At 40.1% G+C, this 23,515-nt stretch overlaps 1 protein-coding gene and 1 long non-coding RNA gene across 3 annotated transcripts; both read left to right on the top strand.

Moving 5' to 3' along the window:
• Positions 1-17,893: 17,893 nt before the first annotated feature.
• On the top strand, positions 17,894-19,734 carry LOC137623671 (uncharacterized). Of its 2 annotated transcripts, XR_011040607.1 has the most exons (4): positions 17,894-18,003; positions 18,119-18,205; positions 18,395-18,585; positions 19,528-19,734. It is a non-coding gene; the product is annotated as an uncharacterized lncRNA (long non-coding RNA). The 2 variants fall into 2 exon arrangements; XR_011040606.1 differs by lacking the exon at positions 19,528-19,734 and having other exon boundaries at positions 18,395-18,825.
• Positions 19,735-22,373: 2,639 nt separating this feature from the next.
• LOC137623895 (uncharacterized) lies at positions 22,374-23,309 on the top strand. The gene has a single exon (XM_068354694.1). The coding sequence runs from the start codon at positions 22,374-22,376 to the stop codon at positions 23,307-23,309; it is 936 nt and encodes a 311-aa protein (XP_068210795.1).
• The last annotated feature ends 206 nt before the right edge of the window (positions 23,310-23,515 follow it).

Genomic DNA, 23,515 nt, shown 5'->3' with positions numbered 1-23,515 from the left:
AACAAGGTCCATATGTTCAGAGGGATTAACATTCAGAACTTGCTGGTTTTTATGAAATTGTTAAGTGGCGACAAGTTCAGAATGACTCATTGATATCCTGAGTCCTTCTCGTGAACACGAAGCAGCCTTCCCTGGAACTCGATGAGATATTGTTTTCCTACCACCTGTATGCTCTATAGCTCTCAGGTATATTCCACCAGGAGGGTTTTGAACTGTAGGAGAAGGTAAGGAAATGATGGTAGGGACATTTCTGTTTCCCATCAATAGCTCATCTTGAATAGGCTTTGGACCGAAGGATCGAAGGAATAGTGGGATGTTGTTGAGCAGCCCGGATATTTCCAGCATTTCCGATCTTCTTTTTAGGTTGGGGACCCACAACCACAGAAGATTTTCTCTTTGAAGGAAGGCCCCATTTTTGGAGAAGACCTATGTTCTCCATGGTGGCGTTCTTAATTACTTTCTTATGGACCTCGTGTGGGAAGAGGTCTTTACCCCAGATGTTGTAAGATATTAGCTTCCTTGTTTCGTGTTTTACTGTTGCATCAGGGAACACAAATCTCTCTACATGCTCTCCTAGCCTTCATAAAGGCGTAAAGGTCCTTCACCATGATAGCCATATACATTTTGGCTATGACCATGAGCATGTCTAGGGTACTTTCGTAGGTCGAACACAACTCTATGTAGTTTTGTAGAAAAAGGGATGCCGCAAGTCTCTCCTTTGACTCCTGTTCATTACACAAGAGCAACTCAGAGAATTTAGGGAGACATTCCTTGAATTGTCGACTTGCGACGTCCTCGTCTAATTTTCCTACTGAAGATGTCAAATGGACTTCCTTCCAATCCTTTTCCTGTCCGGGAAAAGCTGGTGACAAAGGCTTGCACTCATCGAGTGTGGGACATTGCTTACCCGCCTCTACCGCTTTGGCAACAGAAGTAAATGCCTTCCCCATAAAGGGGAATGAGAGTGAAGTAGGAGCAAGAAAGGAAGGGTGTCTGTTATTCAGTGAGAATACCTTCGACCCTGAATAACCCGTCTTTCTTAGACTACCTGAAAGGATAGTCTGTGCCCTATCATGGTCGAGAATCAAGACCTCCTTTGGTTCCGTTCCTTTTCTTGAGTCTGGTTCGTACTTCAGTCGAACCCAACAATTAGGGAAAGCATCAAAGCTTGGCCAAAATTGAATTTTGTCCAAAGGAACTGCACCTATTTTCTCTGAGATGCAGAGATTGCCATTTGAAATCGGCATCTGCTCCGCAAACCTCTTTGGATTGGTTATGGAGCATGTTGGTAGGTCTTGATTCATGGGTCGTTTGACTGACCCCTGGGAAACGACAAGAGAAACTTTATGAGGATCTATCTTGCGTTTTACTTCCTGCTTTTCGTTTTGTTTACGAAAGCTCTCTATTTGATTCTTCAGCTGGATACATAATTGTACCACATTATCCAAATTAGGGGTAAAAGACGAAGATGTCGACATCGATGGCTCTAAAGCCGGCACAGGCAGAGGAAATTCCGACGCTACCTTTTCCTCTTCTACCTTGGGGCACTTCTTTCCCATAATCCCAAAGGTTTTCTGGCCGTCAGGGGATGTAGTTGGCTCTAGAGGAACTACTGTTTCCTCACTTTCTTCCGGAAATAGTAGCTTACGCATTCTATAATTAGGTAGGAAAGGTCCCGGAGAGATCTTTTGAAGGCCTCTCACCCAGTTGCGTAATTTATATTGAGCTTTATCACTAGTCTCTGTAGACTTGGGATTTTCAAAACCTTCGGATATTAATGTTCGACATATATTGCAAACCTGTGGGTTCCAATAATGTAGGGATCCGGAAATAATATTGAAGGGGGCATGAAGCCTGCAAGTATTATGACCGTAAAAATACTTACTCTTGGCCTTGCAGAGGACTGCAGCACTAGGTATCAGGTGTTCCTCCTGTAAAGAAAGGAAAACCTAATGAGTATACAATGGATTATCTCCTTGACAATCAACATGCAAATGTCCTTTACAATAGAGTATCTTAGGATAGTAAGCTATAAAGGGATAGTAGGAGATACATACTCGTGTACCCCTGTGAGCAAATGCTGTTGCTTCCCCTCAATATTAACTACATGGAGATTTCTCTATAGAGTAACTCCAAGTAGAAGGACTCTTACCCCTAGGGGTAGAGAAGTATCAAATCACTGTCCCAAAATAATGTTAATACTGTGGGGTCAGGATGACTGATTCTCGATCAGAATATTGAAGAAACTACTCATTCAATATATGAACGGTACCAGCGGAATGCTCGTACAAGGGTACCCAAGGTATGTCAGAAAATACTACTGTATAATGGTACTGTAGTTTTCTAATTGCAGTAAGTCTATATTGTAATTTACTGGCTACTGTACATTATCTAGTCATTATGCTGCCTTCATAGTAGCATATGACAGAATGGTCCATCTAGCATGAAGCCAGCTGGACTAGGAAAATAAAGACATATATTTATTGGTGTGCTACTGTTACTAACACACATTTGGATTCCCTTCAAATGTCATCTTCACTGTGTTATAGATTAGATTTGGTATGTTACATCTTCAAGTAAAGTCTATGTAAGTTAACTTTAAAATAGTTTATTCTTTAAAAACAGTATTAACATCTCCATCACAAGAGTATAGATGGTTTGGTCGGATGACCATTCCGTATGACATCTCAAACTGAACTGCTACAAATATTCATATTCATGTTAAAGTTTATTTAGTTATATCAGCACTTAAGGATTTATAGTAAACACAACATTAATACCGGAAGGTACTTGTTCCGTTCTCATAGACAACTCTTTCTCACGGGCTTGGTTGTGTTTACTCTTCATGAAAAATGTTACATTGGTGAGGTTTGGCATCCGCATCCTGCTTATGATATGACTATGGCATTTCTCACACTTCTCTTACTTTCACAGTGACCTGTAGGTCATGTGTTTTAAACAAGTAATATCTATATATTACCTTAGCTCGGTCAGCTACCTAAATTTTTGAAAATTTAACAATACGTCAAAATATGTTTACTAGGAGTGTGACAGGATATATATATATATATATATATATATATATATATATATATATATATATATATATATATATATATATATATATATATTATTTCTTTTTTAACTTTAGCCATAAGCAAATGAGGACGAATGTTCAAATAGGCATATTGAAAAAATTAATAATGCAGACTTAACAAATATTGCCAAAACAAAGAAAAAATACATGATAAATACAGATCATATATATGGTATATTGCTAGCAAATGATTATATGGTACCAACAAAAAAAAATACTGATATACACATGATTCGGTAACTTTGTTGAAGAATAGTTGTTACCTTTGTCAAAAATATAGATTATTATAATACGGTAACTAATAGAAATATTTGTTACCTTGGTAAAGATACAATTCTAGTACAAAAACACGAATTCCTGGTACGTACACGTACCACGGTTTCGTACACACACACACACATATATATATATATATATATATATATATATATATATATATATATATATATATATATATATATATATATATATATATATATATATTAATGACAAATCGCTGGAACATGCGATGTTTCAAGATGACAGCAAGCCGGCTTGCTGTCATATATATATATATATATATATATATATATATATATATATATATATATATATATATATATATATATATATATATATATATATATATATATATATATATATAGGGCTTTTATATTTTATTAGGTGCCCAAAAATGATTTATTTTTTAAATGTTTTTTTTTCAAAATGGAAATGTTCTATAGTCTCTTCAATTAGATATTACTAGCGTACTAACTGCTTTTCGTGCACAACACGTTTCCAAGACAAGTTTACTCCTTTGAACGAATGAAGGGGCCAGTTTCAAACGGCTTTAAATTGAATTGAATAAGGAGTTTTGTCTGGAAATGGCAAAACGTTCTGTTTGAGCTCCAATTTATTTCTCTTTAACCTTTGCCAAACAAGGATGTTAACGGCGATAAATATCATCACCGTAACGCTGATTACTGCTAGTAACACGTAGAATCGACGTTCGGGTGGTCCATCTCGGCCAATTTCATCAACCGCTTAGCCTCACGTGCATTGTATTGGAGAGGTAAAGATGGAATTGATGCTGACCACGTGAAGTTCGCGAAGTAGGCTCGTTCTCTGATGATAGTCTTGATTCCATGAACCATGTAATTCGGGGACGTACCGATACAACCATCTGCTGCAACGAAGATTTGGGAAAAGGATGTTGATCCGTCCGGGCATGATACATTGAAGCCGGCCTTGTCGTATCGTATCCACGAGCCATTGTTCAGTCTGCAATTGAACTTATTATCATCAAAGAGATCAAGCTTTTCCAGACAATTTTCATATGTATGGGAGAGAGCACCATCTAGCACTATACCTAACTCGCATGAATCCATTAAGTTTTTATGGAATTCAAAGGAGTCAGCTGTACATATTTTCTTATCCATTGCATCTGAACAGTGAGTTAATTGATTTAAGTCTTTAATGACCGTATATGTTTCCTTGTCTGGGGAAATCAATACGTGTCTTGTTAAACTGGATATTACTGGATTTGAGTGATTCCTCATGAAAGTCGGAAATGGTGATATCCTGTAAGATTGCCAGGCATCGGAAGAATCAAAGGGAATTGTAATCATAATCCTGTGATTTTCAACGCTTACTTTAATTAGGCTGTAATAACATTTTAACCTACGTGCGTCTAACAAAGGAAAATAACCTAATTTCTCCCGTCCGTTCTCCACAAATAACGTTAAGTCTCTTATTGGCAACAAATGCGGTGGCAGTACACCTTTAGTCGCTAATGTGATAGCTTCCACATAATCTTTTGATTTCTCAATGAAATGTGCAATTCTGTTATGTATATGATCTATTTTTTAATCATAATACGTTAACGTTGCCAACAGATCTTGTTCTTCCATAATATGACTGATATTACTAGAATGTTCGTTTACCAAACACATAATTTGATTGATTGAAGCTAACTGATTCCTTAGTTCTGACATAATCAATTCATTTTCATGAGTCAAAAACTCAATTTTCTTATTTTGATTACTAATCTTAAGACTATTGGAAATTCCTAAGCCTAAACTTGCAATAGAACCAAAGATGTTTAGTGCAGCAAAAATAAACGGGTTACGTTTCTCAAGATTATCGTGTCCTACTGTCCACATCAAAAGGTCACGAACCAAAGATTCTGCCCCGTAAGTCTTATTTTGCAAGTCGTCGGATAGCATCTCTGCAACTTTTAGTGTCGGTGCAAGCGAATTCTCTGTATTAAAAGGAAAGTGTCTTCTATGCATTTCATTTAATGAAACAGCAAACCTTGAAATGGTGCTCTTTAAGCTAGTGACGTCATTCTCTGGGAGAAAAAATGCTTGCATACGTACTTCAACAACTACGTTACTTGATGTAATAAAAACGTCTTCTTGTCTTTCAATTATAGTGCCATATTTAAAATCTATACTTTTAGTTTTGGAGCTTACCCCACACGAGAAAATGTCTGAGAGAACAATATCACTCCCAACAATAAAAACTTCATCTTGGAAACCTGTAATGAGAAAAATGTATGTAATTACTCCTGTATTCACAAAAATAAAAAAAAAATAAAAATCTTTCCCTCACTTCTTTCCCTCTTATTTTAATTTCTTATGTGAGCCAATGGTACGATTCTCTCATCAGTGGGTTGGGATACGTTTTGAACTCTAAACCTATTGGCCGTTAATGTTTCCAAAATGTTAAATGGGCCTTCAAACTTAGGTGTTAGTTTATAATTGAGTCCTTTACGTACATTTACCTTTATGTATACATTATTACCCACGGTATATGTTTTAGTTGGCTTCGCTATTTTATCATGATTCCTTTTCAATATGATTTCTGATTCTTCTAAATTCTTTCAAAGGATATCAACGCGACTTTTGCTTGCATTTATACATTCTTTTAAAGGATTTGACAAATTAGTTGTAGGCGTTAATACATGGAAAGGCGTTCTAACTGGGGTACCATACAATGCCTTGTGCGGTGACATCTCTATTGATATATGATATGAATTATTCAGAGTACTCAGTACCGCAGGTATTGCAATATCCCAGTTGGGGTCTGATCCCCCTAGTGTTACTCTTAATATATTTAAAACCTTCCTATTAGCTCTTTCCACTAGCCCATTCGACTCCGGGTGATATATCATGGTATTTATTTTCTTTATGCTAAGGAATTCACACAATGAGGTAAGAAAGTGATTATTAAATTCTCCACCCAAGTCTGAGATTATCATGTATGGAATTCCATGTTTACAAATGTAACACTCGTAAAACTTCCTAGCGCATTCAATCGCAGTTTTAGTTTTAAGCACTATTAGTTCTGTATATCGAGTTAAAGCATCTACAATTACTAAGAGGTGCTTATTTCCTCTGTCTGACGCGTAAAATCCTGTTAATAATACTAAATGTATCCTTTCAAAGGGTTGATTGGGCATGGGATAAGCCCCAAGGCGGACAGGTGTTTTCGTATGCCCTTTGTTTTCCTGACAAGTGCGACAATTAGCTATGTGTTTTTTTATATTTTTAAGCAACGTATGCCAATAAAACAATGATTTGGCTTTCTGTGACATTATGGAGAACCCTGGGTGTCCATGCAATGGATTTGCATGCAACCAATTTAGGACAGTGGAAATAAGAGAGATTGGTACCACTCCCTAGTCGTTAGTTACATGTGGTGTATTGCGGGTTTTCCTTGTCATGGTTCTACACAGAATATTGTCTTTGATTATATAATTCTGCTGCTTATATGTTATATATTCCGTTTCCTTATGATTGCCTTTCAAAGCATTCATAATTTTTTCTAATTTCTGATCTTTTCTTTGCTCAGTCTGTAATAATTCAGCACTCCAGCCCCGATGTCCTTGTTCAGATATCGTTTTAACAATAGGCATGAATGTTGATATATCTATTAATTCAGCTAAAGGCTCCGTACAAGATGACACGGGGTTGCGCGATAATGCATCAGCAATGATATTTGCTTTCCCAGGTAAATACCCGATTCTCGCGCCACAGTCCTGAATGATCAAATGCCACCAAGTTCGTTTGGGGCTGTGGCTGAAGCCTTTAAAGAACTCGGTTAGTGGTTTATGATCATTAAAAACCTTCACGGGATAACCGTATATTATGAACTTAAAATGCACTAATGTTTTAACAATAGCTAGCCCTTCCTTGTCTATTACTGCATACTTACTTTCGGAAGTTCTCAGTTTTCGAGAATAAAAAGCTATCGGGAAAAATTGTTTTTCATATTGTTGAAGCAATACCCCACCTACTCCTAAGTCTGAGGCGTCTGTTGCAATGAAGAATTCCTTACCGAAGTCAGGAAATTTTAACATAGGAGAACTACACGGTTCATCTTTCAAGATATTAAACGCCTGTTGATGCTGCTCAGACCATATGAAATCTACGCCCTTCTTCGTAAGATCAGTTAAGGGAGTGGCTATTATTGAATAATTGCTTATGAAACGCCTGTAATATCCACTACAACCCAGAAATTGCTGTATTCCCTTGACATTAGTAGGTATCGGAAAGTTACGGATAGCCGACACCTTATCATGGACTACTTTAAGACCTTGGCTTGACACTGTAAAACCCAAATAGACTAATTCTGTTTTGAAAAATTCACACTTACCAATCTTTACCCTTAAGTTATGTTGTCTTAGTCTCTGTAGTACTTGTTCTAATTTACGTAGATGTTCTTCTAAGGTGTTGGAAAAGATTACAAGGTCATCCATATAGGCATGCAATATCCCCTAGCAGGTCTCCAAACACTATGTTAATCATTCTTGTAAATGTTATGGGAGCACAACGTAAAACAAAAGGCATCCGTAAAAATTCATAATGTCCCTTAGCTGTGCTGAAGGCTGTGTATGGGATACTATTTTCTTCTAATGATATCTGGTGAAAGCCTTTAAGTAAGTCCAAACTGGTAAAATATTTATTCTGACCTAACAAAGATAAAATATCGTCAGTACATGGCACTGGGAATCGATCAGGGATCGTCTCCTCATTTAGGCGACGGAAGTCTACGCAGATACGCCATGTTCGATCTTTTTTCGGTACAACTATTAATGGAAAATTATAAGGGCTGTTCGATTTCTAATGACTCCTTCTTCTAGCATTTTACCTACTTCATTATTTATTTTATTCTGAAATTTCATAGGAAGTCTGTACGAGGGTACATAGATAATTTTCTGCTTGTCCTTTAACCTTATTTGATGCTCGATCACATCTGTTTTTCCTAAGGATCCATCTGCAGTGGAAAAAACATCATGATATTCAGTTAAAAGTCCAAAAATTTTCTGCTGAATTTCTTCTTCTTGAATGTCTTTATTGATTTTATTTTCAATAGATTGCAAAAGAGATTCATCCGCAACTGATTGAGCGTGAGTGATTTCAGCAACGGTAAGAATGCGATGTTTATAAACTTCTACATCCAAGATATGTTGATTTTTGTGAATTACTAAAGTGGTATTTAAATGATTATAGACTTCAATATTACATTGTTGATGTGAGCCTACTGTATAAATAGCTTGTGTGACAGACAATCAGTTAGTTTTCAAAGTGTCGGAAAGGATTAATACTTTAGATCCCGGTAATGTTTTCTTTACTTGCACTATTAAATTCGAAGGTACGTTCGGCTCGATAGATTGCGTGCAAGATGATATTACAGTTGAACGAGAATTATTTCTTTATTAGTGAGACAAGTTATTGGTTCTTCAACGTACGTCACTGTTTTATTTGTCGTCTCCTTTTTATCCAAAACTGATTTTAAGGTATTAGAAGACTAACAGAATTTTCCTTTGATATACACGCCGTGCTTGGCTAGGGGCTAATATAATGTTTTGATTGCCCATAGATATATATCCTATAATTACAGCTGGATACATATCAATGTTTTATACAACAACAAATGTATCGGCAAACGTGCGCTTACCGACCTTGAACTGAACATGAGTTACGCCTATTACATTTAATTCATTATTTGCTATACCCGAGAGCCTTACTCCGGACTTTTCTATTGGGAAGTTCGAAAACAACAAATGATGTGTCCTCAAATCCATGATATTACGTGGACTACCAGAGTAAAAAAATAATGTAAATGATCTGTGTTCTAAATTTACAGCATATAATGTTGGTCATAACTCATTTTGGCTTATTATTGTATGAATTCGTTGCAAATCTATGGGAGCAGGCACTGATTTATTTAATTCGGCCCTGTGTTTCATAAGAAAATCTATTTCCTCACAATGATCTGATAAAACATTAAATTGACTATTCAATACTACTGATGTTGACATGAATGACCTTGACCCAACATCACTCCCTTCCCCACTGGAGTTAATTATGTGGTATTTGCTTTGCTCTGCACATTCTGAAAATTAGTCTGACCTTGCGAGTTCTGGTTTGACGACCCAGGATCAGCGTTATGCGAAGAACTATTTGTTTGTTTCTGATTTTGAACTACATTGACGTTTGGCTGTTTCTTCTTATTGAAATGAGGATTTTCTTATTATTTCCATATTGAACTGACTATGGAATTGACTGTGTATTTCTAGGATTCTGTTGTGTCTTACGCGAGTAGCACTGACTATATGAATGAGTCGAACTATTATGTAACGAACAGAAACTCGTTCTTCAGTCCGCAATCAAGTGACCTTGACGTTTGCAATTATAACACGTCATTCTTGCAACTTGACTATTATTAACTAAATTTACTTGTTGTGGCTTTGTTTCATTTTTTGCAAAAACTTATAGAAACACGGGATCAAGATCAGGACACTTAGACATATGTTTCTTTATCTGTTTATATACATCCAATTCCGTAGTTGCTGGAGTTAACTTTTTATCAAAAAACTGCACTAAAGTTTCAGGCTACATAAGTGTCATGCATGTTAAATACATTAATCGTAAGAAATCTTTCACAGAGATGTTATCTCTAGTAACCCAAGTGGAATTACCTAAAATATCTTGATATTCGTTAAGCCTATTGGCTATGAGAGCTGCTCTCTCAATAACATTAAGCCGAGTCATAGTGGCTTGATTAACGGATTTTGAGCGAAGCGAAAAATCTATTTTTGCGTGAGATGGCCATATCGTCCTGATGCAAGTTCCTAAAGGGTAGCTTTCTTGGGTATATACAACTACGGCGATATTCCCAGAGAATTTACCTTAAGGTACCCAGAATTCTAACTCCTGGAGCGAATATCCCTAATAAAAGAACCAGGGATATCGCGAAATATCAGAGGACGTATTCTTGACACTCCACCTATCAATCTGCACCCCGAACAGAGTTAACACTTCGAAGGGGTCAATTGGCAAGGAAACGAAAAACGAGAAAGAAAGGAGAGCCGCTCACAAGGTATCTCTCCTCTCCCGTTTCGTAAGCGTGCATTGTGCCGCTCACAGCGCCATCTGTATTCCTTGTAGCGATACACGAGGTGCTACAGATACTGTATGTAGGGAGGGGACCTACAGCCCTTTTTAGAGAAAAAGGGAAGGGCGGGTCCATCAGGACGACATGGCCATCTCACCCAAAAATAGATTTTTCGCTTCGCTCAAAATCCGTTTTTTGGGCTCAAGCCATGTCGTCCTGATGGAAGTATACCAGAGCATTACTGTATCTGTGGATTCTCAAAACATGCCATACTCCCCGAAGATATTTCCCGGCCAAGTAGACCTAGAGACCTAAGATGTTACCGTCATACATCTTTTCATCTAACCATAGACCATGTTAGTGCTTCCTGCCCCCTACAGGGAAGAGTCATACTAGACTCTGGAAAAGTCTCGAAGAGTACATATACCTATGTATGAATAACAGACAAGCCAATATAGTGGTCTCACCCTATATCATGTAAAGCATAGTTTGTAAAAAACCACTGAGTCAATATGAAATATCGACCAGTTCCCCGTTCATTACTGGATTGGACAAAGGTTTATATCCGGGTAGGAGGAAAACTTGCATATCCGCCACCGTCCCCTTAGGGCATGGAATCCTCCCGCTAGGGGAAAGCATAAACCAATGCAAAAATGCTTGCATAAAGGAACAATCTATTAGAATTATCCCAGATAAATATGCATAGTAAACGTAATGCTAAATCATTTCAAGAAAATAACACGGGCGAAGGAGACGCAAGGTTCACAAGAACTAGTTTATTGACAAACAATAAAATAAAACAGGTTAAACAACAATTATACATATATAAGAGGAGGATAACCAATAAATAAGCATAAGCATGATAGTAAACAGAAAACTTGTTTATCTGAAAGAGAACAATAACGCCACTTTTAACATACCGAAGTATCAAAATCATAAAAGTCTGTATTACTAATCAGTTACATTAGCATTGGAAACGCTTGGCACACATGTCTGCACTTATGCTAGGTTCACCTTTAAATATGGAACAGTCAATGTGGGCACCCTCGTGCCCTAACACTTGGTTTGTAGAACAGTTCGTAACTACACATCTACCCCGGAATTAATCGTCCCAATTAAATTCCTCGCAGAGTTGAACAGCAGGTTTAACGACACTACCCACTGCTACCACAGACCTATTCAGTTGCTCCACTTGCTTCGCACAGTCACAAAAGAAAACTCTGGAAGACTTCCAGCCAGTGTATGAGCGAAGATGTTCGAAATCCATACTATTGAAGAAATTTAAGGATGAGGCAACTTTCCTCGGATCGTGACCTGCGGGTGTACTGTCTGGATCCGCTCTGCGAATAAAATAGGTGATTTTCGCCCCAAGTTGTTTCAGGGATAAATTGGAACCTGATGTTTTTCCCCTGAATAGTTGACCACCCCTGAAGTCTGAAGTTCTACGAAGATAGACCTTTAGGCATTCCACTGGACATAGAGATGCATCTTCTTTCAGAGGGCAGATTCACCAGGGACCCCACCTGTTGGTGGGCAACTTATTCTTGGCGAGAAACGTAGGATCCGGAAACAAGTTCAGCTCTCCCCCATCCAAGAACTAAACACGACCTTCCTCTCTCGAGAGGGCCACAATTTCACTAACCCTGGCCCCCTAAGCGAGTGCAAACAGAAAAATAACTTTTTGGGTCAAATCCTTTAAAGCACACTCCTCATTGATCAACAGCGAAGCGAAATGAAGAACTTTATCCAGAGACCATGAAATGGGCTTTGGAGGTGCTAATGGTCTGAGCCTAGCACAGGCTTTCGGAATTTTATTAAAAATATTGTTAAAGAGGTCGACCTGGAAGGCATACAAAATGGGTCTTGTCAAAGCAGATTTACACGTTGATATAGTGTTGGCTGCTAACCCTTGACCATGGAAGTGGATGAAGAAAGATAAGCAGAAGTCCGTCGAGATCTTTTGCGGATTCTTCGCCTTGACAAAGGCCACCTATTTTCCTAATGATGACTCATATTGCCCTCTAGTGGATTTGCACTTATATTCCTCTATGAAGTCTATACTGTCTTTCGAAATCCTGAAACGTTTTCTCACCGCTAGGCAGAGAAAATCATGAGCTGCAGGTTCAGGGTTTTCTGTGATGAAGCGCAGACAGTCGACTTCTGGAATCGCTGGGTCAGAACTGGATCTAGTAACGGTAGACACTTCAGCCGAAGTTCCAATGCCAGAGGGATCCACACGCTGTTCGGCCACTTGTGAGCCACTATTGCCGCTACTCCCTTGAAAGATATCAGTTTGTTGAGGACCCTCAATAGAAGGTTGTGAGGAGGGAACAGGTAAATCCTGGACCATCTGTTCCAGTCGAGGGACATCGGGTCCACTGCTTCCGCCAAGGGATCCTCGTACGGGGACACGTAAAGGGGTAACTTCCTGTTGTCTTTCGTCGCAAAGAGGTCTAACCACAGTTCTGGGACTTGACTCAAGATGAAGGGGAATGATCCTGCGTCTAGGGACCATTCCGACTCTATCGGTGTGAGCCTGGATAGAGCGTCCGCTATCACATTGCGGACTCCTTGAAGGTGGACTGCCGACAGGTACCACTTCTTATTTTCCGCCAGTCGAAAGATGGCCAACATCACCTGGTTGAGTGGCGGTGACCTCGATCCTTGTCGATTCAAGCATCTCACAATCACCTCGCTGTCCAGTACCAACCTTATGTGGATCGAGCGACGAGGGGAGACTTTCTTCAAGGTAAGGAGTACTGCCATAGCTTCCAGAAAGTTTATGTGAAATGTCTTGAACAGATTGGACCAAGTTTCTTGGGCCTTCTTCTGATGAGAATGACCTCCCCACCCCTCCTTCGAGGCGTGTGTGTGAATAGACAACGAGGGGGGAGGTGGCTGAAGAAGCACCGACTTTTTTAGTTGCCTGACTTGGGACCAAGGCCTGAGAAGCGTACGTAGACGAAGCGGTACTGGTCTTATCAGATCTCTTCGCGCGTTTGATGCATAACTTCTCCAAACTCCGGTTGCCTCCTTTAGCTGTGCTCTTAGCACCGGTCTGTTACTGAGGCAAACTGGAGAGAACCCAGCACTCTCCTGTTCGCGTCTTGATATTCTTTCGGAATCCAAAAGTCTCTTGACAGAACCAGCTATCTCCTTCCTCTTCTTTGCCGGGATGGAGAGTTGGTGTGACACTAGGTCCCAGTGGATTCTCAACCACTGAAACTTTTGAGATGGAGAAAGTCGAGACTTTTCCGTTGATCTTGAAGCCTAGATGCTCTAGGAACTGGATCACCTGTAGGGAAGCTTGCAAACATTCTGTCTTGGATGCGGCCCACACCAGCCAGTCGTCCAGGTAGGCTACCACCTGGATTCCCTTTAGGCGTAATTGTTTGAGAGCTACGCTCGCAAGCTTCGTGAAGATCCTTGGGGCTATGTTTAGCCCGAATGGCATGGCTCTGAAGGCATAGAGTCTTTGATGAAGCTTGAACCCTAGGTAGGGGGAGAGTTGGCAATTGAATGGAACGTGCCAATAGGCATCTGACAAATCTATGGAGACGGTATATGCCCTCTTGGGCAGTAAGGTCCTTATGTGTTGCAGTGTTAGCATCTTGAACTTGCAGTTCACTATGAACTTGTTGAGTGGCGACAAGTCCAGAATGACTTTGAGTTTTTCTGAGTCCTTCTTGGGAACACAAAACAGCCTCCCTTGGAATTTGATGGACTTTACCCTTCGGATTACTCTTTTCTCCAACAGTTCTTGAATGTACTCCTCCAGAACGGGGGTGGAGTGTTGGAAAAATCGAGGACACGGGGGTGGAGTGCTGTACCAGCTCCAACTCAGTCCATTCTTAACTAGGCTGTGGGCCCAGGGATCGAAGATCCACCGATCCCAAAAATTCTGAAGTCTCCCTCCTACCGGTATCATCTCACTTTGGCTGCTGTTGCCCTGAGGTCTTGCCTCCTTGACCGCGACCACCCCTGAATCCCCTCCCCTTTGAGGGGCGCCTAGACAAACCTCTGGCTGCTCCTCTAGGCTTCGCTCGAAAGGTAGGTGACTGCCCTTCGAACGCTGGGTTAAATGCCGGAGACTGCGTAGACACGGCTTGGGGTACCCACTGGTACGTGGTCGGGGTTTGTGCCACCATCTGGGGCACTGTAGGCATAGGAAGTTGTTGCTGCTGCTGTCTGAATGGCTTGGCTGGCCGAGAGGGTAGCTTAGTCTTCTTAGTCTTCCTCTTTGTTTGGGGACCCTCATCCAGGGAAGACTTTCATTTGAGAGATAGGCCCCACTTCTGGAGAAGGTTTCTATTCTCCGTGGCGGCCTTATCTACAACCTCTTTGACCGCTTCACTAGGGAAGAGGTCTTTGCCCCAAATGCTGGAGGAGATTAGCTTCCTTGGCTCGTACCTCACCGCAGCCGAGGCGAACATGAACTCCCTAAAAGCCCTCCTAGCTTTGACGAAGCTATAAAGGTCCTTCGTCACTGTGGCTAGGTGTGTCTTGGCCACTACCATAAACATTTCATGGACCTTGCGGTCACTTGCCATTGTCTCTAGAGTCGTTTGATGAGACATTGAGGCAGCAAGTCTTTCTTTTGTCTCAAGCTCCCAGCGCAAAAGAAAGTCAGACAGCTTGGGGATGTTCTCACCGAACTGACGTCCGGGAATATCAGCCTCCAACTTCCCGACTGAGAAGGTAAGATGGAGGTCCTTCCAGTCCTTGTGGTCCATGGGTAGGGCCAAAGACAGAGGTTTACACTCCTCCAAGGAGGGGCATGGCTTACCTGCCTCGATTGCTTTCAGTACATCCGTAAACCCTTTCTGCATAAAGGGGAAGGCTCTAGAAGGAGAGGACACAAAGGAAGGGTGCTTCTTACTCAAAGCAGGTACTTTTGAGTTTGTGAAGCCCCTCTCTTTCATCAAGCTTGACAGTAAAGCTTGAGCCTTAGCGTGGTCCAAAACTATGACCTCCTTCGGCTCCGTTTCTTCCTTTGAGGCTAGTTCCTTCCTTAGACGGACATAACAGTCCGGATACGACTCCTTGATGGGCCAGAATTCAACTTCCTCAAGGGGGACTGAGCTCAACTTCTCCAAAATGACGATTTTTCCCATCGTCATAGGCATGTGCTCGGCATATCTCCAAGGGTTGGCATCTGAGCACAAGGGAAGGTCTTTCACGCTGAGCTTTTTCTGGGGCCCACATGATGCTGCAAGTCTCCGCATCTCCAGCTTCATTGCAGCAGCTTCTCATTATTTTCCATCAGCATCTGTTGGATCATTCCAACGATGGAGGAAAGGGTCTTTCCCAGCTCATCTGGGAGAGAGGATGATGTTGAGGGAATAGGTTCAGAGGCCTGAACCGGAGTAGCTGACACCTCGTCAAACTCTTCCTCTTCATTGTCTGGAGCCTGCTCTTCTTCCTGGTCTTCTGCCAGAAGGTCTTTTTCCAAACACTCGGACACCTCCGACATCCTATCGTCCAATTGGATGTCCTGCAGGGCGTCCGCGACTTCAGCATCCACCGGGATCTGAACCAACGGTATCTTCGCTTGAGGTTGGGGAATCACTGCCTCAGCTAACGCCTTGGGGAAAAGGTAACCCCTCATCTTCTCACTTGGAAGATAGGAGCCAGAAGTGTTCATCTGAAAGCCCCTTACCCAGGTACGAAGCTTCTCCCTTGCTGCGTCCCTTGACTCCGCCGTCTTAGGGGAATCAAATGCCTCAGTAATCAGGTTTGTGCACACGGTACATACCTGCGGGTCCCAATACCGGAGATCACCTCTGGAGACTGCGCATGCTGCGTGCCTCCTACACAAGTCATGTCCGCAGAAGTTCTTGCTGTGGACGTTGCAGAAAACGCTTCCACACTTCGGATGGTCCTCCTGTAAAGAGAAGAAAATTCCATGAGTATCAAGTGAACTATGTATCACTGGATATACATAGCTTAGAATAACTAAACTAGAAAGGAAAGACAAACACTTGTATTTCCCGCACAGTCAATTGCTGCAACCTTCCAGATAATAAAATCGTATGGTTAATCTATTCTAGAGCGACCAAGAAATAATTTCCAGAGGAAACAGGTGTAGCTCACACCCAAATAAGTGATTTTAAAATACTGGATAATAGATAAGAAAGAACTCACTTTCTTTATCTGTATGGTTACACCAAAGGGCTGTGCAAGACAACTCAAAGTGTTAGAAAAACTTGGTGTTGTAACATATACTATACTATAGTTTTCTCCCTACAGTATATACTATACTGAAAAATACTGGCTACAATATAGAAGGTAATATGCCGGCCGGCACACACCTTAACTAGTTCCAAAGTATACTACTTATAGACTATAAGGTGGAAGAACGCTGGTTCAAATGCGTGTGCCGGCTGGCAGTCACTGCCGGCCAGCAACTACACAAGATAGCACCCGGCTGCCGGCCGCCAAACGTAGCGGCCGCCAGAACCTCGGTGTGTTTCTATTGCCGGCCGGCAGTCCCCTGCCGGACGGCAGCTAAAAAACAACAACACCCGGCTGCCGGCCACTAATCGTAGCGGCCGGCAGAACAATGGTGTGATATTATAGCCGGCCGGCAAAGGTATACAACCAATGCCTCCCGGCAGCAAAAGAACCAGAGAACTCCAACTGCCGGCTGAAGGCCACTTAGGCCGGCATCCGGGCTAGGGTACAAACACTAGAAGAAAAACAGAATGGATGCGGGGATAAGAGACTGTACTGCCTCGTAGCCCGGCAACCCGAAAGAGTGCACATAAGGAAGGGGAGAATATAACTTCAGGCTTCCTGACCAATGCCATCTGGCTCTACAGACAAACATGGATGAGAGACCAAGGGAGGTCCGGGCAGCACTCAAAGCAGAAGACCCTTGCCGGCCGGCATGCATTGCCGGCCGGCAAGGGACTGAGTCAACCCCACCTCCTAACCTATGCTAGGTACAGATGTAGAATGACGGACAGGAATGCAATGGCTAGGACATCACTAAGGAAAGAGGGGGAAAAGGGGAAGAGGGTTCTGCCAACCTTGCTCTAATAATGAATCACCCGCAGCTAAGAAAACTCATCTTAGCCTAGGGGAGATCCGAGGAGGGAGGCCAGGAATACTTGCCAACTCCCTCGGAACCAAAGCAAGGGAGGCGTTGTTATTCACAGAAAAAGAGGATCTCATCCTCCACTTCGAGAACAACAACACTGGACTAGTCTGTTAGAACACAAAAAGAAGGAATCATCTCGTACAGAAACCTTCGAAAGTGAACTAAGTGTATTATTAGTTAAACACTAATAATTATTTTTAAGTATTTTAGTAATGTTCAAGTTTTGTGAAGTTTGCGCATGCTCACTGACGACAGTGTAAAATTGTGACGGTGGGCAGTGGTACTGTCGACTGTCGACGTGGCCAGTGACTGGCAGGTGGAGGTTGTGTACGTAACCAACTGTTCGTGCGTAGTTGCTGAGGAGTACAGCTGTGCACTCATGCAAGCAAATGGTGTTGATATGTAGCTTGTGTTCTTTAAGGTATGCTATTGTTTGTGTAATGAGATTTGTAAATTATGGATATGTTTCGGTTGAATAGTCTTATCGGCATTTTGACATTGTTCCTCTACTATATTGTAGTAATGTTGTATTTTAGGATGTGTTAACGTAAGAGCTGATAGAAGAAATCAGCCGATATTTAATGCACGAGAAATCTGCTGGGTATCAGAGAGGAGGCATTGTTGTAAGTGACTTTTTGCAGTTAATTGTTACTTATCTTTTAACTTGTTGGTAACGGTGATTGTGTTATGATAATTATTAGTGAGAAATTATATATGTTTGTTCATATGGTGATAAGGATTAATGTTTCTGCTAAGGTGATACGTAAAAAAAAAAAAATGGGTATGTTATTCTGACTTTTATAATGTTACAGGTCGAAATTAAACGTTTTACGACAAGCTGAGTTTTTATCTGGTACCTGAGCATACATTTCGACAACACTCATCATGACAGATGAAGGGAAAAACGGCAGCTCCACGGGGGAAAATGATAGTGCTAGGATGTCACTGGAAGCACAGAAGAAGGCCAAACAGCGGAGGGGAACCGCAAAGGCAAAACTAACACGTAAGCTTGATAAGTTTCATGAGTATATGTTAGATCAAATGGCATTAGAAATTTTAGAAGAAAGATACGAGAGTGTTGTTAAGGCTTATGATGAAGTTGAACTAGCTAATGAACAGTATTGCAATTTATTAGATGAGAACTGTGATGCTCAATTGATAGAGGAGGCTAACGTTTATATCAAAGCATTAGAAGATAGAAAGTGTGCAGCTCATGTGATATTTGTGAAAGTTAAAGACGAAATGCAGGTGAAAAAAGTGTTAAAAGTAAAACCGATTGATGCGCCCAGGTTTCACGGTGATGTGAGAGATTATAGCAATTTCAAGAGAGATTTTTTTAGACTAATGCAATCAAATTATGGGAAAGATCCCTTTGTGCTAAGACAGTGTCTCTCAGGAGAGGCCTTGGATACAGTTCGTGGTGCAGATCATGACTTCGATAAAATGTTTGAGCGATTAGATGAAACTTTTGGGAACAGCAGAACCATTATTGATGTAGTAGTAGAGGACATAAGGTCAATTAAACCTATTTCCGAAGGGGATAGTGAGAGTTTCATTAGGATGGTTGATAAGATTGAGCAATGCTATCTTTACTTAGACCAAATGAGTTTGGCTTCAGAATTAAATACTGCTAACATGACTAGCCAGATAGAAAAACTATTACCACCTACTCAGAAGCGTGAATGGGTTAAGATAGCAGAGTGTGTAGGTAATCGTGACCTATTCGGAAAGTTGTTGGAATACCTTTTAAGTGAAAAGAAATCAATGAAATATCTTAATGCTAATATTAGAAGCAATAATAATATTAAGGCTAAAGTGAATTATACCTGCACTTATGAAGATCAACGTAGTACAAAGCAAGGAAGAGAGTCAGATGTAATGGAAAGGATAGCAGGACTTGAAAATGCTATTACAAATATCACTGACCTTTTCACTAAAATTACAGAAGAAAATGCTGAACGGAACAGGAATAAGATCAGTGACAACACAAGGCTGCATAGGTGCTGGTATCATGGCTCAGATGGACATGATATCTTAGACTGTACAACTTTCCAGAACTTGAGTATCAATGACAGAATGGAGAGTGTAAAGAAGAAAGGTATTTGCTTTAATTGCCTTAAAGGTGTTCACATAGCAAGAAAATGTCTAAAGAAGTCCAGATGGAATACTGTAGATGTTAACAATGAATCTTGTGGGAAACTTCATTATACTATTATACATGAGGGATTCATAACAGGAAATTCCTTTGTAAGTCTGAAAAGAAACGATGTTTTATTTATGGTTAACAAGATCAAGTATGGTAATCAGGAGTTACAAACTTTATTTGACTCGGGAGCTGATATAACAATGATCAGAAATGATGTGGCTAAGGCATTGGGACTGAAAGGAAAATGTGTCAGATTAGCTGTGACTAAATTGGGCGACAAAACTGTGACATACAGTAGTAAAGAGTATGATCTGGTTTTAACCGACAAGGATGGGAATGATGTCAATGTTACTGCTTATGGAATCGATGACATTACATCTCAAGTCGGTAAGGTAGATATATCAAAAGTGAAACATTTATTCAAGGGTGTTAATGTATGTGCATTAGATAGACCTTATGGGAAAATAGATCTCCTAATTGGTTCTGATTATTGCTCTTTAATTCCAACAGTTAAGGAAACTGTGGCAGAAAATTTACAGCTCAGGGAATCACAGTTTGGAATGTGTGTGTATGGCAGTCATCCCGACATTGTTACCTTATCAGTGTTTAGGAGTAATCCAGGCATTAGCATTAATCATGTTTCCAGTACAATATCCGACTATGATATATCTGTAGAACCCGTAATTGATATTACAGCACAGATAAATGATTTCTTCACCATTGAACACTTAGGAACTGATTGTAATCCCAGATGTGGTAGTTGTCGTTGTGGGAAATGTGCAACAGGCAATGGCAATTATAGTATAAAAGAGGAAAAGGAGCTGGCTCTTATTGAAAGTGGGTTGATGTATTACCCGGACAGAAAAGAATGGTCTGCTAAATTTCCATGGACTAAGGATCCCAAACTGTTGCAAAATAATGTATCTGTAGCTGTTGCTAGACTGAAAGGCACAGAGAAAAGATTGATGAAACTGGGTTCAGACTATGCTCAAGCTTATAATGACCAGATACTTGACATGACAAAGCGCAATGTAATTCGGAAGTTATCCGATGAAGAGGTTAAAAACTATGTTGGTCCTGTCACATACATTCAACATCATGAAGTGTTAAAACCAGGATCTATATCAACCCCATTGAGAATTGTTTTTGATTCATCGGCAAAGTATATGGGCCAGTCTCTAAATAGTTTTTGGGCAAAGGGCCCTAATATTTTGAACTCGATGTTTGGTATATTACTAAGATTTCGTGAAAAGGCTATAGGCATAGCCGGTGACATAAGCAAAATGTATAATTGCATTAAGCTTCCAGAATTAGAACAACATGTACATAGATTTGTTTGGAGAAATTTGCAAAGTAATCGCAAACCTGATCACTATGTAATGACATGCATGGGTTTCGGGGATAGGACCTCAGGAATTATTGCAATGTTAGCTCTCAGACATACTGCAGAATTGTCGGTAAAAGACTTCCCAGAAGCATCACGTGTGATAATGACTAATTCTTATGTAGATGACATAATCCATTCTGTTGAGAGTAAAGCTGAGGCATTTAGCCTAATTAGAGATATTGAAAATGTACCCTCTAAAGGCTGTTTTAAAATTAAACGATGGACCATTACTGGAGATAATGAGCATTCTGACTTTGAAGTGTCCCAGAATAGTAATGAAAGAATACTTGGCCTTAACTGGCAATGCAATAAGGATGTGTTTTATTTTAAAACTAAGTTAAATTTCTCTCCAAAATATAAGGGTGTAAGAACAGAACCAGACTTAAACAAGTTGAATTTCGTTGAAAATATACCTTCTGTTTTAACAAAAAGGGTTGTCGTCAGTCAGATGTGTTCTGTTTACGACCCACTGGGGTTTTTGCTTCCATTCACACTAAAAGCAAAGATTTTGCTACGAGACACTGTGAAATGTGACTTTAAATTAGGATGGGACGATCCCTTGCCTTCCTATTTAAAAGAACAATGGGTGTCATATTTTTGTGAGTTATTTGGCACTGAAACTCTGTATTTTGAAAGGAATGTTAAGCCAACCTCAGCCAAAGGATAGCCTTTACTTGTTAATTTCAGTGATAGTTCAACAAATGCTTATGGTGCTGTTGCATATGCTAGGTGGGAGTTAGAGTCTGGTGTATTTGAGAGCAGGCTCATTGTGGCAAAGAGTAGGATAGCCCCTAGTAGACAGTTATCTATTCCAAGGCTTGAATTGTGTGGAGCTGTTATAGCGTGCAGGATGCGTAAAGCCATTGAAGATGAAATGACATATAAATTTAGTTTGGTAATGCACATAACAGATTCCTCCATTGTTAGAGCACAAATCCAAAAGGAATCTTATGGCTTTGGAACTTTCGTAGCCACTAGAATAGAAGAAGTTCAATCAAAAAGTGACCCAAATGAATGGTGGTGGATTGCTTCTGGATTAAATCCTGCTGATCTATTGACCAGACCCCAGGACCCTTTAAATGTTGCAGTTGTCAATTCATGGAAATATGGTCCAGAGTTCATGGCCCTTCCTTTAGAAGTGGGGCCTATCAGTCAATCGTTGAATTGTGAGTTACCTGATAGAATTCATGTTAATCTTGCACAATACTCTGTTCATGAAGAAACCATAATTGATGCGTCGTAATTCAACAACTATAATATGTTAATTGCAGTCACTGCTAGGATATTTAACATTGTTAAGGTGAAATCTTTTAAGGGTGTTCTAAAGAAACTTGAACCTAGATCACTTAAGGAGGCTGAGAGGTTTTGGATTATGCAAGCACAAAAAAGTCTTCCTGAGAACTGGAAAAAATGTTTTCAAAGATTAGGACCATTTCAAGCTGAAGATGGTACAATTATGGTAGGACAAAGAATGGAAAGATGGTTGAAACATAATTGGAACCAAGATAGCTTCATTCTATTACCTGGTAAGCATCCATTTACAGTCTTGTACATTAGTTATTTACACAGGTTGGATCATGCTGGAGTTGATGTTACACTATGTAAGCTTCAGTCTAAATTTTGGGTTCCTTCAGCACGTAAAATCATAAGATCGATAAAGAGAGGTTGTATTCTTTGCAGGAAACTGGATGCCAAAGTTGAAGATCAAAGAATGGGTCAGATTTCTGATGAAAGAATGAGTCCTTGTCCAGCATTCTATCACACTGCTGTGGATATTTTTGGACATTTTCAAATCAAAGATAATGTAAAGAAAAGGACAACTGGTAAAGCTTATGGTGTTATATTCAATTGTATTGTTACACGTGCCGTGTATATTGATGTTGTAGATGGATATGATACTTATAGTTTTTTAAAGTGTTTCAGAAGATTTACAGCGGTTCATGGCTATCCTGATACTGTACACTCTGACTTAGGCTCACAATTGGTATCAGCAAGTAAAGAACTTAAGAGTGATAACAACTGGAACATACACGAGATCACTGAATTTGGAGCAAAGGAAGGCTTGAAATGGAAATTTAATCGGTCTGCAGATGCTGCATGGCAGAATGGGGTAAGTGAGGCCTTAATTAAGTCTGTAAAAAGATCTCTGTCAATGCTCATAGGAACTACCTATGATGTTTGTATGATTAGGTAGGAAGTTCTATTAACCATAATAATTACCTGGAACAGAGATGTATAATCATTAGTAATTATTTCTCAGCTGATCCCATCTTCGTTGATATTTGCTTGATGGATAATAATACGTTGGTATTAATAAAATACGTCTTTAATGTATAAAAGACTACATTATGAACTTCACTTTGTGACAGCTGACTCTCAAGTGTATATGGAGCGTCTTAC

Source organism: Palaemon carinicauda, chromosome 30 (assembly GCF_036898095.1).
Source record: "Palaemon carinicauda isolate YSFRI2023 chromosome 30, ASM3689809v2, whole genome shotgun sequence".
Lineage (NCBI taxonomy): Eukaryota > Metazoa > Arthropoda > Malacostraca > Decapoda > Palaemonidae > Palaemon > Palaemon carinicauda.
This window is presented reverse-complemented; position numbering and strand designations above follow the sequence as displayed.

What these genes read in the sequence shown, in the direction of transcription:
- LOC137623895 (XM_068354694.1), top strand. Translation starts at nt 22,374, where the DNA reads ATGTTAATTGCAGTCACTGCTAGGATATTTAACATTGTTAAGGTGAAA.